The 16,463-nt window shown below is 43.2% G+C and overlaps 1 protein-coding gene across 2 annotated transcripts in view; it reads right to left on the bottom strand.

Moving 5' to 3' along the window:
- The window catches only part of TM9SF4 (transmembrane 9 superfamily member 4), a 51,106-nt gene extending 47,750 nt beyond the window's left edge, over positions 1–3,356 (bottom strand). Inside the window, exon 1 of one of the 2 annotated variants that reach the window (XM_043479226.1) lies at positions 3,117–3,356. In XM_043479226.1, the coding sequence (XP_043335161.1) occupies positions 3,117–3,131 (15 nt within the window). In that variant the 5' untranslated portion in view covers positions 3,132–3,356. The remainder of the gene's footprint in view (positions 1–3,116) is intronic. The other variant, XM_043479224.1, reaches the window with a different exon arrangement.
- Positions 3,357–16,463: the final 13,107 nt, after the last annotated feature.

Raw genomic sequence — 16,463 nt, 5'->3', positions numbered from 1 at the left:
AGAGTACTGGAGTGGGGTGCCACTGCCTTCTCCTTCTAGACTCCTGAGATGTCTACAAATGTTCTCAATGGACACTTCCCAAGTTCCACCAAAACAATATTCCTCAAAGCATATTCCATATGCTCAACAGTTCTATAAAGGATGAGATATGGGCCTGCTCCTCACCTCAGACCGAGCTAGAAAAACTTGGCATCATGTAACTTTATGGTCATCTAAATCCAGAGCAGAAGGAATGCAGGAAAACTACAGAGAACTTCAGTTTACATCAGCCATCTATTCCTATGCTGGGGAAGTTCAGGAAACACCCACTGTGCTAACACAGATCTGGGAGGTGGCAGCTGACCCCTGAAGAAGAACCAATCACTAAGGAAAGGGAGGGAGGTAAAAACCCATAAATATCACTTGAAACTTGCACCCACAACCCTAACTTTCAAAATAAAAGAATAAACCAAAAGCCAGCATGTTCCCACGGTCACTGAATCTATTAGCTAGGTTCCTCTTTGGTTGTATGACTTGCCTCAGAAACCCAGACACCCCAAAGCAGACCCACACACTTCCATCCCCAGCAGTTATGAAACAACCTATTGTACGAGGGTGCGGGGACTGTTCTAACTTCCGTATAATAAAGGGCTTCACACAGACCAAGCTCAAGTTTATCTGCCCACCCAGCCCATCACACGTAGTATCCCCTGGTAATAAATGTGCTTCCTTGACTTTTCACTATTGCATCAAACATGAAGCTGCTCATGTGCCCTCTTTAAAGTGGCCTTTGTGGGTCCCTATATACATTACACCCTCAATCAGTTTATAGTATTCATCATGAAAGCAGAGGATGATACTCCCAGGTGACACAACAAACACAAAATCACTTTGCTCTCCACTGTGCTTAGAATAAAATCCAAACGCCTTTCCATGGTTTCTTTGCAGGCTGAGAACAAGCCGGCTCCCCTAATGTAACATTCTGAAAAGTGTAGGAAGGGCAAGCACTGTAACAGAACAATCTTTCAAAATGCAATCCACAGATTACAAACTGTAGACTACAACCCACAATTACAGGCATGCTTCTAGAAACACAGCTCTTCCTGCCTCTCTCTAATTCCATCTTGTATTATTCTTTGCCCCCCTGTCCCCGACTCCTCACCATGTTTCAGCTCCTCCAGCCTTCTGTGTTCCTCAAACATACTCTTCCCACCTTGGTCCTTTATACTTGCCATCTCCTTTGCTTGGAACATTCGCCACATTGCTGGTTCCTTCTTGTTAATCAGGTCTCAACTCATGTCACTTTCTCTAAGACTTCTCTGACCATGTAATCCAAAGCAGTTGCACCACCCTGTCAACCCCCAATTACTACCACGTCACCTTGCCCTCTTCACACTTACCACTATCTGACATTACCTTGTTCATGTATTTTACCTACTGACTGTCTCCTCAGGCTAGAAAAACTCCACAAGCATAGGGACCTTGACCCTCTAACTCACCAGTACATTCCTAGATCTTGGCACACAGCCGGCACTCAAATATTTGTTGATTAAATAAATGTGTACCAGAAATATGTTAACTTATTACCTCTTAAAATCTCAGAAGAGAGCAAGAATTTCCCAGTGCAATGCTATAAATGCCACTTTACTGAACTCCTTCCCTATGGCAAAAGAGGGTGTGACTTTTCCTGTTCATGTTAAGTTCTTATGCCATTCTTGTTCTGAAAGTGGTCCAGAAAAAAAAAATTGGTTTCAACATACCACTTGTGGGATTTTTTTCTGTGGTCTGAGACCACAGATACCAGGCAAGGCTGTGAAGTCTTTTAGGTGACCTCTGAGGTTCTAAATGAGGAATCCCTTATTAAACAAAAAGCATAATTTATCAGTTGGTTAATAGGAGGAGGGGAATTTGTTATCAGCCAGTAACCTACCCTTGCTTGGAAAAAATCAATACCAAAGAATTTAAACAAGAATCTTCCTTTACTTAAGTCAAATGTCTTTTGTGTGCACTCCCAGGATGAAATTATCTGCTGAGGAAGCAACATATAGGAACAGTACAAAATCACTCTGGCCTAAGTGACTTCAATTTTGGTTCTGGTCTCTTGACAAGCAGAATGTGAGTCGACCTTCTAGAAGAAGAAAGGGCCAGTTTTTCACCCATCTACTTCCAGCATTCTATACCAGAAGCCAGCAAGTTCTGACCCACTTTCCGGGTACAGCTTATCCACATACCCTTATCCACACAAACGCTTCATCCTAAAGAGCTGTGTGGCCCTGTAGGGGCAAGTGAAGGGGAGGGGGCCAGGCGGAACTGGTATAGTGCTTTTCACAACAGACCACCTCCATCATAATCACTAGAGTGCTTATAAAAGTCCTAGGCATCTCCTAGGCCAACAGAATTAGAATCTTTGGAAACTGCATTTTTAACAAGCTTCCCCACACACACCCCAAGTCTTATGCACAGGAAAGTTTGACAACCAGTGGGATAAAAGATCCCTAGAAGAGAGGCAGGGAATTGGAATTGAGAGAAGACGAGATATGATTAGAGAAGGATCTGGGGATTGACAACGGGGGCTGGGAGGGGAGGGGGGTAAAGGCATGCTTCCGGGTATTGGCAGTCAAGACAGGTGCGCAGTGGGGACAACTGAGGGTAGAGGTGAGGACAGGGTTCTAGAAAGGATATGACACAGGGTTCGGGCTGGGAGAGGTGAGGACGCATCCGCGGACTGGTCAAGACAGTGGGGAGGCGGGGAGGCGGGGAAAGCAGGGTACAGACGCGAGAGGGAGGAGCAAAACTGGGAGTAACGGGGGCTCTTTGAAGGGGTGAGGACTGCAAAGTGAAAATTGGGAAACGGGGGTCACAGGAGGCAAAGACCAAGACTGGAATAGGAACCGGCTAGGGTGGTAGCTGAGACATTTCCTCCGACCCAGAGCCTCCCCCAAAACTTCGGGCCTTGACAAGCCTGAGTGCGGGGCAAAGGCCGGGGACGGGGGGAGACAAGCCCTATCAGGGATGTCCCTCGGGCCTGAGCTAGGGGTCCCTGAAGTGGATTGAGACAGGCATGGGATGCCAGAAAGTCCTGGGGTGCCCCAGAGCGGCCCGCTCCATCTCCGGCTCCCGGAGTCTCCTTCACTCACCATCGCCGCCGCCATCTTGGATCCACGTGTCGCCGTAATGACGTCAGCGGAAGTAGTGTTTCCTTGGTTACGGAGTTTACCTCCGCGAGGTGCTACCCTGTTTCAGTCGCTCTTGTGGTCGCGGTGAGTGGAGGCGCAAAGAAGACTTAGCTCCTCATCGGTAGCCTGGTCTGGGCAGTTAGGTCGCTGATTAGGTGAAAAGACAGGGTGGTGTAACTACGGAAGCCATGTTAACTCCTGGCAGAGCCCACTCCTTCCCTGGCTGACACTGCATTGTGGGTAATAGCGGTGTGCGTAAAGGTGCTTGTTCTGTGGGCTCCATCTTTACTCTTGGCAGGGAGATCCGTTGCCAGGGTTACCTGAGCCCCTTGATTTGGTTGAGTGGGATCCGTACCAGAGCTCCATTAGCAGAATGATTTGTAATTAATGATTTGCTTGGTTATCCAGTATTCTCTCCAATAGACTCTAATCCCTATGTGGGTACAATCCTTTTTTTTTTTTTTTAAACCTTGCTTTGCCTCATTCTTATCTGTGAAATGGGGAGGAGACTATTTTAACACCTTTATAGGTTTATGATGAGAATCCAATTAACTAATGTTACATAATATTATTAAATAAATGTCATTATACTCTTATGTCTACTCCTTCAGTCGTATGATAGGTGCCCAATACACTACTTACTAAATGGAGGAAGAAAACGCAGCGTCTTTAGTTGGGGGAGGAGACAGCTTTGAATGTGGACTTCACCTTGTGCTGGTTACCTGAGTGTGACTCGAGGCAAGTCACTCCACCTTCCTAAGCCTCAGTTTCCAGTAGCTAGAAAAGGGGACTCAAGAAGTTGTGGTTGTAAAATTGGGAGAGATCTGAAAGTTCAGTTGGTCCATGTATCACTGTGAAGTGGGTACAGTACCAGTGCTATCTGAAACTGTTAGGAAAAGTTGTGAAAGATTAATAATGGTTAATATCACGTATTGAACATTTGTGTGCTGCAGCATTTAGCATCATGCTAAAACTACTCATAAGGCTCTCTTGTCTAGTCCTACCTCTTGTCAGGGGGCGGTTGAACTCTGATCCCCACCTAGGAGCAGGGCTATGGTTGATTGCCAGGCAAAGAAGATTGCCAACAGATCTTTCCATCTTTTCATGAGCATACTATTTCTCCCACCAGGAGGTTGACACTATTTCTGCTCCTTTTGAATCTGGTTGGTGACATCACTTGCTTTAACCAACAGAATGTGATACAAATGACTCTGCCAGTTCTGGGTCTAAGCCTCAAGAGACTTGGCAGTTTCTGCCTCCATCATTTTGGGTCTAAAGACGTCTGGCGACCAGGCTTGATAGCCACATGGAGAGGGATGGAGACCCGGCCAACAGCTCCAAGTATTCTAGAAATTCCAGCTGACTACCAGGCATAAGGATGGAGTCATCATGGACATGCTAACCCTAGCTGAACTGCCGACTGAATGCAGCTAAATGCATAACCTTATCTGACACCATACGGAATAACAACAACAAAAAAACTGCCCAGCTGAGCCCAGTTGTTTTAGGTTTTGGAGTGGTTTCTCATGCAGCAACCGGCAATTAAAACACAGACCTATTAACTCTTGTGACTCATACAACCATCCTGAAGAGGAGCACAACAGATAAATCCCCAAGGGAGAAGAAACTTGAGCGAGCAGGAGGAGCATTTACCTGGAGTTTCATAGCTAGTAAGCCACAGGTTCTAAACTTGCAACCAGTTCTGGAGCTTGAATCCTGGGTGTTTCCTATCATTTCCAGGGCCAAAAGAGGGTTGAATGATAAGGAATGAAGCTCCATGAATGGTATATTATTCCTTGGTTATTTCCATTTTCCCCTTCATATCTTCTGTTTTTCCCAAAAGGCATTCATGACCCAGTCTTCTTTAGAAACATATATACATCAGAATCTTGGGGCAAGACTGCCTGGGTTTAGATTTCATTTCCATCACCCACTGGCTCCATGGTAGGGGCAAATTTCTTTTTTCCCTTAACATTTTTTAAAAAATTGTGGTAAAATACACATTGCTTCCCTGGTATCTTGGTGGTAAAGAATCTGCCTACCAGTGTAGGAGATACGGGTTCTATCCCTGGGTCAGGAAGATCCCCTGGAGAAGGAAATGGCCACCCACTCCAGTTTTCTTGCCCGGGAAATCCCATAGACAGAGGAGCCTGGCGGGTTACAGTCTATGGGGTTGGAAAGACGTGACTTAGCAACTAAACAACAGCAACAAAATATATATCACATAAAATTTACCGTTTTAACCACCTGTAAGTGCAATTCATTGGTGTCAAATGCATTCACCATCTGTGCAGTCACCACCACCTCTGGAAACTTTTTGTCACCCTAGACTGAACTCTGTGCCCATTAAAGTGAAAGTCACTCAGTTGTGTCCGACTCTGCGACCCCATGGACTATACAGTCCGTGGAATTCTTCAGGCCAGAATACTGGTGTGGGTAACCGTTCCCTTCTCCAGGGGATCTTCCCAACCCAGGGATCTGACTGGGGTCTCCTGCATTGCAGGTGGATTCTTTACCAGCTGAGCCACCAGGGAAGCCCAAGAATACTGGAGCTGGTAGCCTGTCCCTTCTCCAGCGGATCTTCCTGACCAAGGAATCAAACCAGGGTCTCCTGCATTACAGGTGGATTCTTTACCAGCTGAGGTACCAGGGAAGCCCAGACAAAGATATAACCAGTTGCAAAGTGAAAGTCACTCAGTCCTGTCCGACTCTTTGCGACCCCATCGACTATACAGTCCATGGAATTCTCCAGGCCAGAATACCGAAGTGGGTCAGTTCAGTTCAGTTCAGTCACTCAGTTATGTCCAGCTCTTTGCAACCCCATGAACTGCAGCATGCCAGGCTTCCCTGTCCACCACCAACTCCCGGAGCTTGCTCAAACTCAGGTCCATGGAGTCGGTGATGCCATCTTGCCATCTCATCCTCTGTCATCCCCTTCTCCTCCTGCCTTCAATCTTTCCCAGCATCAGGGTCTTTTCTGGTGAGTCAGTTCTTCACATCAGGTGGCCAAAGTTTTGGAGTTTCAGCTTCAGCATCAGTCCTTCCAATGAATATTCAGGACTGACTTCCTTTAGGATTGACTGGTTTGATTTTGCACTCCAGGGGACTCTCAAGAGTCTTCTCCAGCACCACAGTTCAAAAGCATCAATTCTTCAGTGCTCAGCTTTCTTTATAGTCCAACTCTCACATCTGTACATGACTACTGGACAAACCATCACTTTGACCTTTGTTGACAAAGCAATGTCTCTGCTTTTTAATACACTGTCTAGGTTGGTCATAGCTTTTCTTCCAAGGAGCAAGTGTCTTTTAATTTCATGGCTGAAGTTACCATCTGCAGTGATTTTGGAGCCCCCCAAAATAAAGTCTCTCACTGTTTCCATTGTTTCCCCATCTATTTGCCATGCAGTGATGGGACCGGATGCCATGATCTTAATTTTTTGAATGTTGAGTTTTAGGCCAGCTTTTTCACTCTCCTCTGTCAGTTTCATCAAGAGGCTCTTTAGTTCTTCTTCACTTTCTGCCATAAGGGCAGTGTCATCTGTGTATCTGAAGTTGTTGATATTTCTCCTGGCAGTCTTGATTCCAGCTTGTGCTTCATCCAGCCCGGCATTTCACATGATGCAAAACTTTCAAAAAATTAATGCTAGGAAGCATTAGTACAAACAATGTTAGTGGAGGTGATGGGATTCCAGCTGAGCTATTTCAAATCCTAAAAGATGATGCTGTTAATGTGCTGCACTCAATATGCCAGCAAATTTGGAAAACTCAGCAGTGGCCTCAGGACTGGAAAAAGTCAGTTTTCATTCCAATCCCAAAGAAAGGCAATGCCAAAGAATGTTCAAACTACCACACAACTGCACTCATTTCACACGCTAGCAAAGTAATGCTCAGAATCCTTCAAGCTAGGCTTTAACAGTATGTGAACAAAGAACTTACAGATGTACAAGCTCGATTTAGAAAAGGCAGAGAAACCAGAAATCAAATTGCCAATATTAGTTGGATCACAGAAAAAACAAAGGAATTAAAAAAAAAAAACCATATATTTCTGCTTCATTGATTACATGAAAGCCTTTGACTGTGAGGATCACAACAAACTGTGGAAATTTCTTAAAGAGATGGAAATACCAGACCATCTTACCTGTCTCCTGAGAAACCTGTTATGTAAGACAAGAAGCAACAGTTAGAACCAGACATGGAAAAATGGACTGGTTCAAAATTGGGAAAGGAGTATGTTAAGGCTGTATATTGTTACCTTGCTTATTCAACTTATGTGCAGAGGACACCATGCAAAATGCCCACTGGATGAGTCACAGGCTGCAGTCAGGATTGCCGGAAGAAATATCAACAACCTCAGATATGCAGATATGACTCTAATGGCAGAAAGTGAAGAGGAACTAAAGAGCCTCTTGATTAGGGTGAAAGAGGAGAGTGAAAAAGCTAGCTTAAAACTCAACATTTAGAAAACTAAGATCATGGCATCCAGTCTCATCACTTCATGGCAAATAGATGTGGAAAAAGTGGAAACTGACAGATTTTATGTTCTTGGGCTTCAGAATCACTGCAGACAGTGACTGTAGCCATGAAATTAAAAGATGCTTGCTCCTTGGAAGAAAAGCTGTGGCAAACCTAGACAGCATATTAAAAAGCAGAGACATCACTTTGCCAACAAAAGTCCATATAGTCAAAGCTATGGTTTCTCCAGTAGTCACATATGAATGTGTGAGTTGGACCATAAAGAGGCTGAGCACCAAAAAACTGATGCTTTCAAATTGTAGTGCTAGAGAAGACTTGTGAGAGTCCCTCGGACAGCAAGGAAATCAAACCAGTCAATCTATTGGTAAAATGAGTTACGAGATCAATCCAGAGTCAAAATGGAAGAGAACCACATGAAGGCAAGAATTCAAGGAGGCATGATTCATTGGCGGTCATTTTGTCACAATCTGTGATGCCATCGTTGCTTAGGCCACCTTCCCCTCTCTCACCTGGGCACCTGGAATGGCTTCCTACCTGGTTTTCCTATATAGCCTTTCTTGTCATCTCCATTTAACCATCAAAGTCATCTTTTAAAAAGAAAGAATCAACTGTGTTTCTCCCCTGTTTAAAAACTTTACCCAGTTAACATCTCAAGCCCTCACGATGACCTGCAATGGCCTGCAAAATCAGGCCTTGACTCCTACACTGTCCCCTTCATTCAGAAGTCTCCAGCCACACAGACCTCCCAGGAAACTTGCCAAGCTCATGTCTACCTCAGGGCCTTTGTACTTGCAGGCCTTTCTCTCTGGAATACTCTTCACATTTTGTGTGATTAGCTGCTTCTCATGATTAGGTCTCAGCTCAACTGTCACCACAGAGAGTTGTTACCTGCCACACACACACACACACACACACACACACACACACACACACACACACACACACACACACACACACACACACACACACACACACACACACGGTTGGGTTGGCAGTGGGGAGAGATACTTTGGTTATTTCTTATTGTCTTTCTTCCAGTAAGAAAGCCTACACTGGATCTGTGGTGTACCCAACTGTGTCTGTATTAAGTATGTGCTCAAAAACATACTGGTTGAATGCTTGCATTGTGATTTCATTGCAGGCGTCACTATATCAGTTGGGAACAGCTGTGGCTGTAAGGAAGACCCCCCGAAACAACAGCAGCTTAACAAAATAGATACTACTTTTCTGTCTTAGTTTGGTTTCTTCCAGAAGCTGACTCTGACACAAGGATTCAAGCAAGAGTAACTTTAAAAAATTTATTTATTTTAATTGGAGGCTAATGACTTTACAATGTTGTGGTGGTTTTTGCCGTACATTGACATGAATCAGCCACGGGTGTACATGTGTTCCCCATCCTGAACCCCCCTCCCACCTCCCTCCCCATCCCATCCCTCTGGGTCATCCCAGTGCACCAGCCCTGAGCACCCTGTCTCATGCATCGAACCTGGACTGGCAATCTGTTTCACATATGATAATAGACATGTTTCGATGCTATTCTCTCAAATCATCCCACCCTCACCTTCTCCCACAGAGTCCAAAAGACTGTTCTATACATCTGTGTCTCTTTTGCTGTCTCGCATATAGGGTTATCGTTACCATCTTTCTAAATTCCATATATATGCATTAGTATACTGTATTGGTGTTTTTCTTTCTGACTTACTTCACTCTGTATAATAGGCTCCAGTTTCATCTACCTCATTAGAACTGATTCAAATGTATTATTTTTTTTTTCAAATGTATTATTTTTAATGGCTGAGTAATATTCCATTGTGTATATGTACCACAGCTTTCTTATCCATTTGTCTGCCAGTGGACATCTAGGTTGCTTCTGTGTCCTGGCTATTATAAACAGTGCTGTGGTGAACATTGGGGTACACATGTCTCTTTCAATTCTGGTTTCCTTGGTATATACGCCCAGCAGTGGGATTGCTGGGTCATATGGCAGTTCTATTTCCAATTTTTTAAGGAATCTCCACACTGTTCTCCATAGTGGCTGTACTAGTTTGTATTCCCACAAACAGTGTAAGAGGGTTCCCTTTTCTCCACACCCTCTCTAGCATTTATTGTTTGTAGACTTTTGGATAGCAGCCATTCTGACCGGCATGAGATGGTACCTCATTGTGGTTTTGATTTGCATTTCTCTGATAATGAGTGATGTTGAGCATCTTTTCATGTGTTTGTTAGCCATCTGTATGTCTTCTTTGGAGAAATGTCTGCTTAGTCCTTTGGCCTATTTTTTGATTGAGTCGTTTATTTTTCTGGAATTGAGATGCAGGAGCTTAAGCAAGAGTAGTTTAAAGGGAGTAATTTAAAATAATTAAAAGGAGGGAAAGGGATACCAGAGGGCAGTCATGTGGAGGAGTCAGCTCCTGTTTGCAAGAGCTGATTGTTAAATTCTCAGGAATTTTGTGAGCCAGTTGTTGAACATGGGCATTATTGAAAATTAAATTAATTTAAAATTAAATAAATGGTATTAAAAACAAAAGTATGAATCATTCAAAGGGCTTCCCAGGTGGCTCAGTGGTAAAGAATCCTCCTGCCAATGCAGGAGACACGAGAGATAAAAGTTTGATCTCTGGGTCGGGCAGATCCTCTGGAGTAGGAAATGTCAATCCATTCCAGTAGTCTTGCCTGGAGAATCCAATGGACAGAGGAGCCTGGCGGACTACAGTCCATGGAGTCACTAATAGTCAGGTACAACTGAGTGACTGAGCACACACACCCCCACACACACATGAAACATTCAAAACTCATCATTTCCTAATAATTTCACTACTCCCTAAGCTCCTGATTTTATTTACATCTATTTTATGTTTACAACAGAATACTTCTAATTCATGTCCTACTCCATATCTCTTCCCAACCCTGTGTTCCGTGGCTTTGGATTGTAGCAGAGCCAGTTTATGCATTACCACAGTAGGTACAGTGCCCAAGGCCCACCATACTTTTAGGGGCCATGAAAATGTTTAAAAGAAATAATTTCTTCTAAAATCAGAAGGTAAAAATAAACATTGGGGTTGAAGTGAAAGTTTTCATATATAATATTAGCACTCCGTTTTTTAAAACCAGAGCTTATTTATTTTTTTATTGGCACGCTGCACAGCTTGGCCCCAGCAGGGAGAGCACTGAGTTCTAACCACTGGACCACCAGGAAATTCCGAGTATATTCATTTTTATATCAGTGCAGCTGTTGACTGCAATTTGTATTTACAAATGAAAGCATTTATATCGATATTTATAAAATATATGTTTTATGGAGGAAGAGTCCTACAAAGACAAGATCGCCTAAAGCCCATGAAAGTGACAATGCAGTTCTGGATGGTAGCCTGAAATTGGCCATGGCGGGGATATTTACACCACAGAAATGAGCAAATGCTACAAATCAGGGCTTGAATTTTTGCTTTGTTAGCAAACGTTTTCTGTAAAGGGCTAGATGATAAATAAGGCTTTACAGACCATGTGACTGTGTTACAACTATTCAACTGGGCCTTGTAGCATAAAAACTACTACAGACAATAAATAGTGAGCTGTGTTCCAATAAAATCTAGTTTGCCAAACCCCAGCTTAGACTTAAGTATCAATAATGCAGATTAAACTTTAACAGCTATGTGTTTGTAGCTGTTAAACATTGTGGTCAGCACAAAAATGTGACACATTTTATTCAGCAAAGAAGTTGCTCATCCATTTCTCTGCAAACAGCACATTTCATTGCTTTTTATGGCTGAGCAATATTCCATTGTATATATGTGCCACATCTTTATCCATGCCTCTGCTGATGGACATTTACATTGCTTCCTTGTCCTATCTATTGTAAATAGTGCTGCTCTGAAGATTGGGATACATGTATCCTAGAATAACAGTTTTCTAACTAGTCGATCCTCTGTGGTGACCTAAATGGATAGAAAATTAAAAAAAAAAAAGAGGGAATACATATGTATGCATGGCTGATTCACTTTGCTATACAGTAAAAAAAAAATAACACAACATTGTAAAGCAACTGTACTCCAAACAAAAAGAAAAAGAAGTTGCTCATATCATTGACTAGCAAGTGAAGTTCTGACATATGAATGCCTTCATTATTTCATGTTCATCTGATTCATGAATATACATGACATTGTCAGCCCACTTTCATTGGAATGAATACTTGGAACTATACTTAAACAGCATATGTTGTCAAGCAAGTTACCATTGTGACTAACAAGCTTAATCTTGTGGGGAAACTCTGGGAAACAATACAAAACACACACCTCAGAGTTATCCTACCCAGAGGGTGAGGGAACAGGTCATTAGTTTCGGACTGATCCCACAGGGTGTTAATTCCTTGGTACTTTTGGCCTTCTGGGAACACTGGAAGCTGAGGCTTTTTGCAGTTTTAGAAAAAGAGTTCTCAGGCACAGTGATGCAGATAACAACAGCTAGAAGTTCAGTCCACTGTAAGGATACCAACAGTGCATGTCACACCCTCCAAGGTGAAAAGTCTAGGGAAGACTGTCTTAGCTAATATGGTGGCTGTGCCTAAAATAGCTTCAGGGATTCAGGCTTCACCCAACTTTGCCATCACTAGAATTAATTCATTTTCATCAGAGTCCATGGTGGCAGCTAGAGCTCCAGCATTCACATGTACATTCTAGGCAGAAAGAGGAAGAGATGAAAAATAAGAGGTGAAGAGCCCACGTTAGTTGTCTTTTAAGAAAGGATTTTGGAAGATGCTACACCGCGCTACCGCTTACAACCCATTGATCATAACTTAATCACACTAGCATACTTTGCTGCAAGAGTAAGAAATGTAATCTTCATTCTAGGGAATTGTGTCCCTGAGAAAATTCTATTTCTCTAGCAGTAGGGGGAACATGGATAAGATATGGGGACAACCACCAGTCATTGCCAACCTCAGAAAGGGAGAGCATGCAAATAGAATGAAAACTGATAGAGCCTTATAGTAGAACCTATTGTGATGAGGACAGATCCATGACAAAATTGAGGGCCCAGGTAGGGGAATGAGGAGAGGCAGTTTTACAAATCACAAGGGGAAACAAGTGCTTTTTCTATATTTAAACTCAAAGCTACAGCTAGAGAAAATATGAGCAAGTTAATAATGTCTTAGAAAGGGCATCTTACCTATGCCTTCTTTGACATCTTCTGGGGAGGAGTGCATGCAGTTTTCCTATAAAATTGGTGTCCCAGAATCTATCCTCATATTTATTTAATTAATAGAATTTCATTTTAGAGAAGTTTTATGTTTACAGAAAACTGAGTATAGAGTTCATGTATACTCCTTCATCCAGCCCTCCCCCCCACCATATCCCCTGTTATTAACATGTTGCCTCAGTGGGGTACATATGTTACCTTTGAAGACCCAATAGTGATACATTATTATTAACCAAAGTCAATAGTTTACATGAGGTTTCACTCTTTGTGCCGTACTTTCTATGAGTTTTTAAGTGTTTATCTGTTCAGTTCCGTTCAGTCACTCAGTCATGTCCGACTCCCTGTGACCCCATGAACCGCAGCATGCCAGGCCTCCCTGTCCATCACCAACTCCCGGAGTTTACCCAAACTCATGTCCATTGAGTCGGTGATGCCATCCAACCATCTCATCCTCTATCATCCCCTTTTCCTCCTGCCCTCAATCTTTCCCAACATCAGGGTCTTTTGAAATGAGTCAGCCCTTTGCATCAGGTGGCCAAAGTATTGGAATTTCAGCTTCAACATCAGTCCTTCCAATGAACACCCAGGACTGATCTCCTTTAGGATGGACTGGTTGGATCTCCTTGCAGTCCAAGGGACTCTCAAGAGTCTTCTCCAACACCACAGTTAAAAAGCATCAATTCTTCAGTGCTCAGCTTTCTTTATAGTCTAACTCTCACATCCATACATGACTACTGGAAAACCATAGCCTTGACTAGACGGACCTTTGTTGACAAAGTAATGTTTCTGCTTTTTAATACGCTGTCTATGTTGGTCGTAACTTTCCTTCCAAGGAGTAAGTGTCTTTTAATATCATGGCTGCAATCACCATCTGCAGTGATTTTGGAGCCCCCCAAAATAAAGTCAACCACTGTTTCCACTGTTTCCCCATCTAATTGCCATGAAGTGATGGGATTGGATGCCATGATCTTAGTTTTCTGAATGTTGAGCTTTAAGCCAAACTTTTCACTCTCCTCTTTCACTTTCATCAAGAGTTTACAGTGATATGTATTCACCATTAAGAGTATCATACAGAATAGTTTCTTTCACTGCCCTAAAATCCACTATGTTCCACCTCCTCATCCCTCCCTTGTTCTCCACCAAACCCCTGACCTCTTTACTGTCTCTATAGTTTTACCATTTCTACAATGTCACATAGTTGGAATACAGTATGTGTCTTTTTAGATCAACTTCTTTCATTTAGCAGTATGCATTTAAGTTTCTACCATGTCTTGATAGCTCATTTCTTTTCATCACTGAGCAATAGTCCATTATATGGATGGAAGAATGGAACCTATTAAAGGATATTTTGGTGGCTGCCAAGTTTTGGCAATTATAAATAAAGCTGCTACAGACCTCTGTGCAGATTTTTGTTTGGACAGAAGTTTGCAACTCATTTGGGTAAGTACCAAGGAGTGCAGTTGCTGGATTGTATGGTAAGACTATACTTGTTTTGTAAGAAACAGACAAATGTCATCTAAAGTGGCTGTACTATTTTGCATTCCCACCAGCAATGAGTCAGAGTTCCCGTGCTCCACAGCCTTGCCAGCGTTTGGTGGTGTCAGTATTCTGGATTTTAACCATTCTGATAGGAGTGTAGTGGTATTGCATTCAGTTATTTTCATTTGCATTTCTCTAATGACATATGATGTTGAGCATCTTTCATATGCTTATTTTCCATCTGCTTATCTTCTTCTTGAGGTGCCTGTTTAGGTCTTTTGCCCACTTTTTAAATTGGGTTGTTTGTTTCCTTATTGTTGAATTTTTAAAGAATTCTTTGTATATTTTGGCTGTCAGTCCTTTATCAGATACATGTTTTGCAAATATTTTCTCCCAGACTGGAGCTTTTCGTTTTCTTTAAACGTTTTAGAGCAGAGTTTTAATTTTAATAAATTCCAATTTATCAGTTTTTTTCTTTCATGGAGAATACTTTTGGTGCTGTGCCTGCCCCTATGTTTTCATCAGTCTTTGCTGTGACCAAAGGGATAAATCAGAGTGTAGGCTAGTGGGGTTCAGAGGGCAGTGTAAACGGAAAGAGCAGGTGGGCAGGAATTGATCCCTTGATCGTGTACATTTAGATTTTGCCTTTTGAGATCATGTCTCAGTCATATATTTCTATAATAAGGCCACATAACAAAACAACCCCAGAACTCAAAGGCTTATAATAACAAGCGTTTCTTTCTCTCTCACATGTCCACAGGACAGCTGGGTTTCAGTTGATCAAGGCTGTGCTCAGCTGGGTTTAAATCCAAGCTGCAGGTTGGGTCCAGATCTTTTCCACATGTTGCTCATCTTCATTGGACTTCGTTCGTTTCAGGTCAAAAGGCTGGAGGGCAAGCCTCGCCACACAAGCACATTTCTAGCCTTTGCTTAATCATATCTGCTAATATCCCATTGGCTAAAACAAGTCCATGGCCAAACTCAACATCAATGGGGCAGGGAGGGATGTAAACTCCTCTTATGGATTATCAAACAGCAATCTAATATGCCACCAATCATGTTTGCAAATTCCTATCACAGGACCCTGGGCTCTGCTTTCAGAGACCCAAAGACACGTTCCTAAACCAGGAAGCAAGAGAGAAATTCAGATATAAACTACGTAAGTTAAAACACTTTATTTCCCACTGTTCTTACACAGAGTGCCTAAGGTTAGACTCGGTGCTGCTCAGGGGTACAGAATCAAGTCGGTATAGGGTTCCATGGGACTCTGGTGGGTGCGTCACAAAAGGACATAGATCCTTCAGGAGATACAAGAATACGGAAGGGTGTCACTTGCTCCCCATCCCATGGCCCAACTCTTCCTGTCACTCCCTCTACAGCAAGGCTAACCACTGGGGACTTTCAACTAAGACAACAGGCAGGAGGGCCCCGCTGCCTCCTTGTCTTCTCTGCCCCCTTCTTACCTCTCCCCCCACCCCTCCCCTCTTCTGAGAGCTTCCCACTCAGTGTAGCAGATACTTCTCAAGAGCCACGTTTCCACTGTAGGACTGTAGGAGTCCATCATAACCATGATGGCTTGCTGGACCTTGGGAAATGCAGGGGCTATAGGCAGCCCCCAGCCCTGGGGGAGATCCAGACCAACCAACTTGCATAAAAACATGGCTTGGCCAGAGAGTCATTGTCCCAGATCATGTAAAGTCATTCCTGTCATCCTGGCACATGCAGCTCCTTGGAGACAAAAACCCATCCAGTGTGACAGGTGAATAATAGTCCCCCTCCAAAAAAAAAAAAAAGATGTCCACTTCCTAATTCCTGGAACTTGCGAAGATGTTATCTGGTGTGGCAAATGGGACTTTACAAATGTGATTAAGGAACTGAAGATGGGAAAATTAGCCTGCATTATCCAGGTGAAAGTGAAAGTCGCTCAGTTGTGTCTGACTCTTTGTGACCCCATGGACTATATAGTCCATGGAATTCTCCATGCCAGAAAACTGGAGTGGGTAGCCATTCCCTTCTCCAGGGATCAAACCCAGGTCTCCCAAATTGCAGGCGGATTCTTTACCAGCTGAGCCACAAGGGAAGCCCAAGAATACGGATGTGGTTAGCCTATCCCTTCTCCAGCAGATCTTCCCAACCCAGGGATTGAGCCGGGGTCTCCTTCATTGC

This window comes from Cervus canadensis, chromosome 10 (assembly GCF_019320065.1).
Source record: "Cervus canadensis isolate Bull #8, Minnesota chromosome 10, ASM1932006v1, whole genome shotgun sequence".
In the NCBI taxonomy this organism is placed as follows: Eukaryota; Metazoa; Chordata; class Mammalia; order Artiodactyla; family Cervidae; genus Cervus; species Cervus canadensis.
This window is presented reverse-complemented; position numbering and strand designations above follow the sequence as displayed.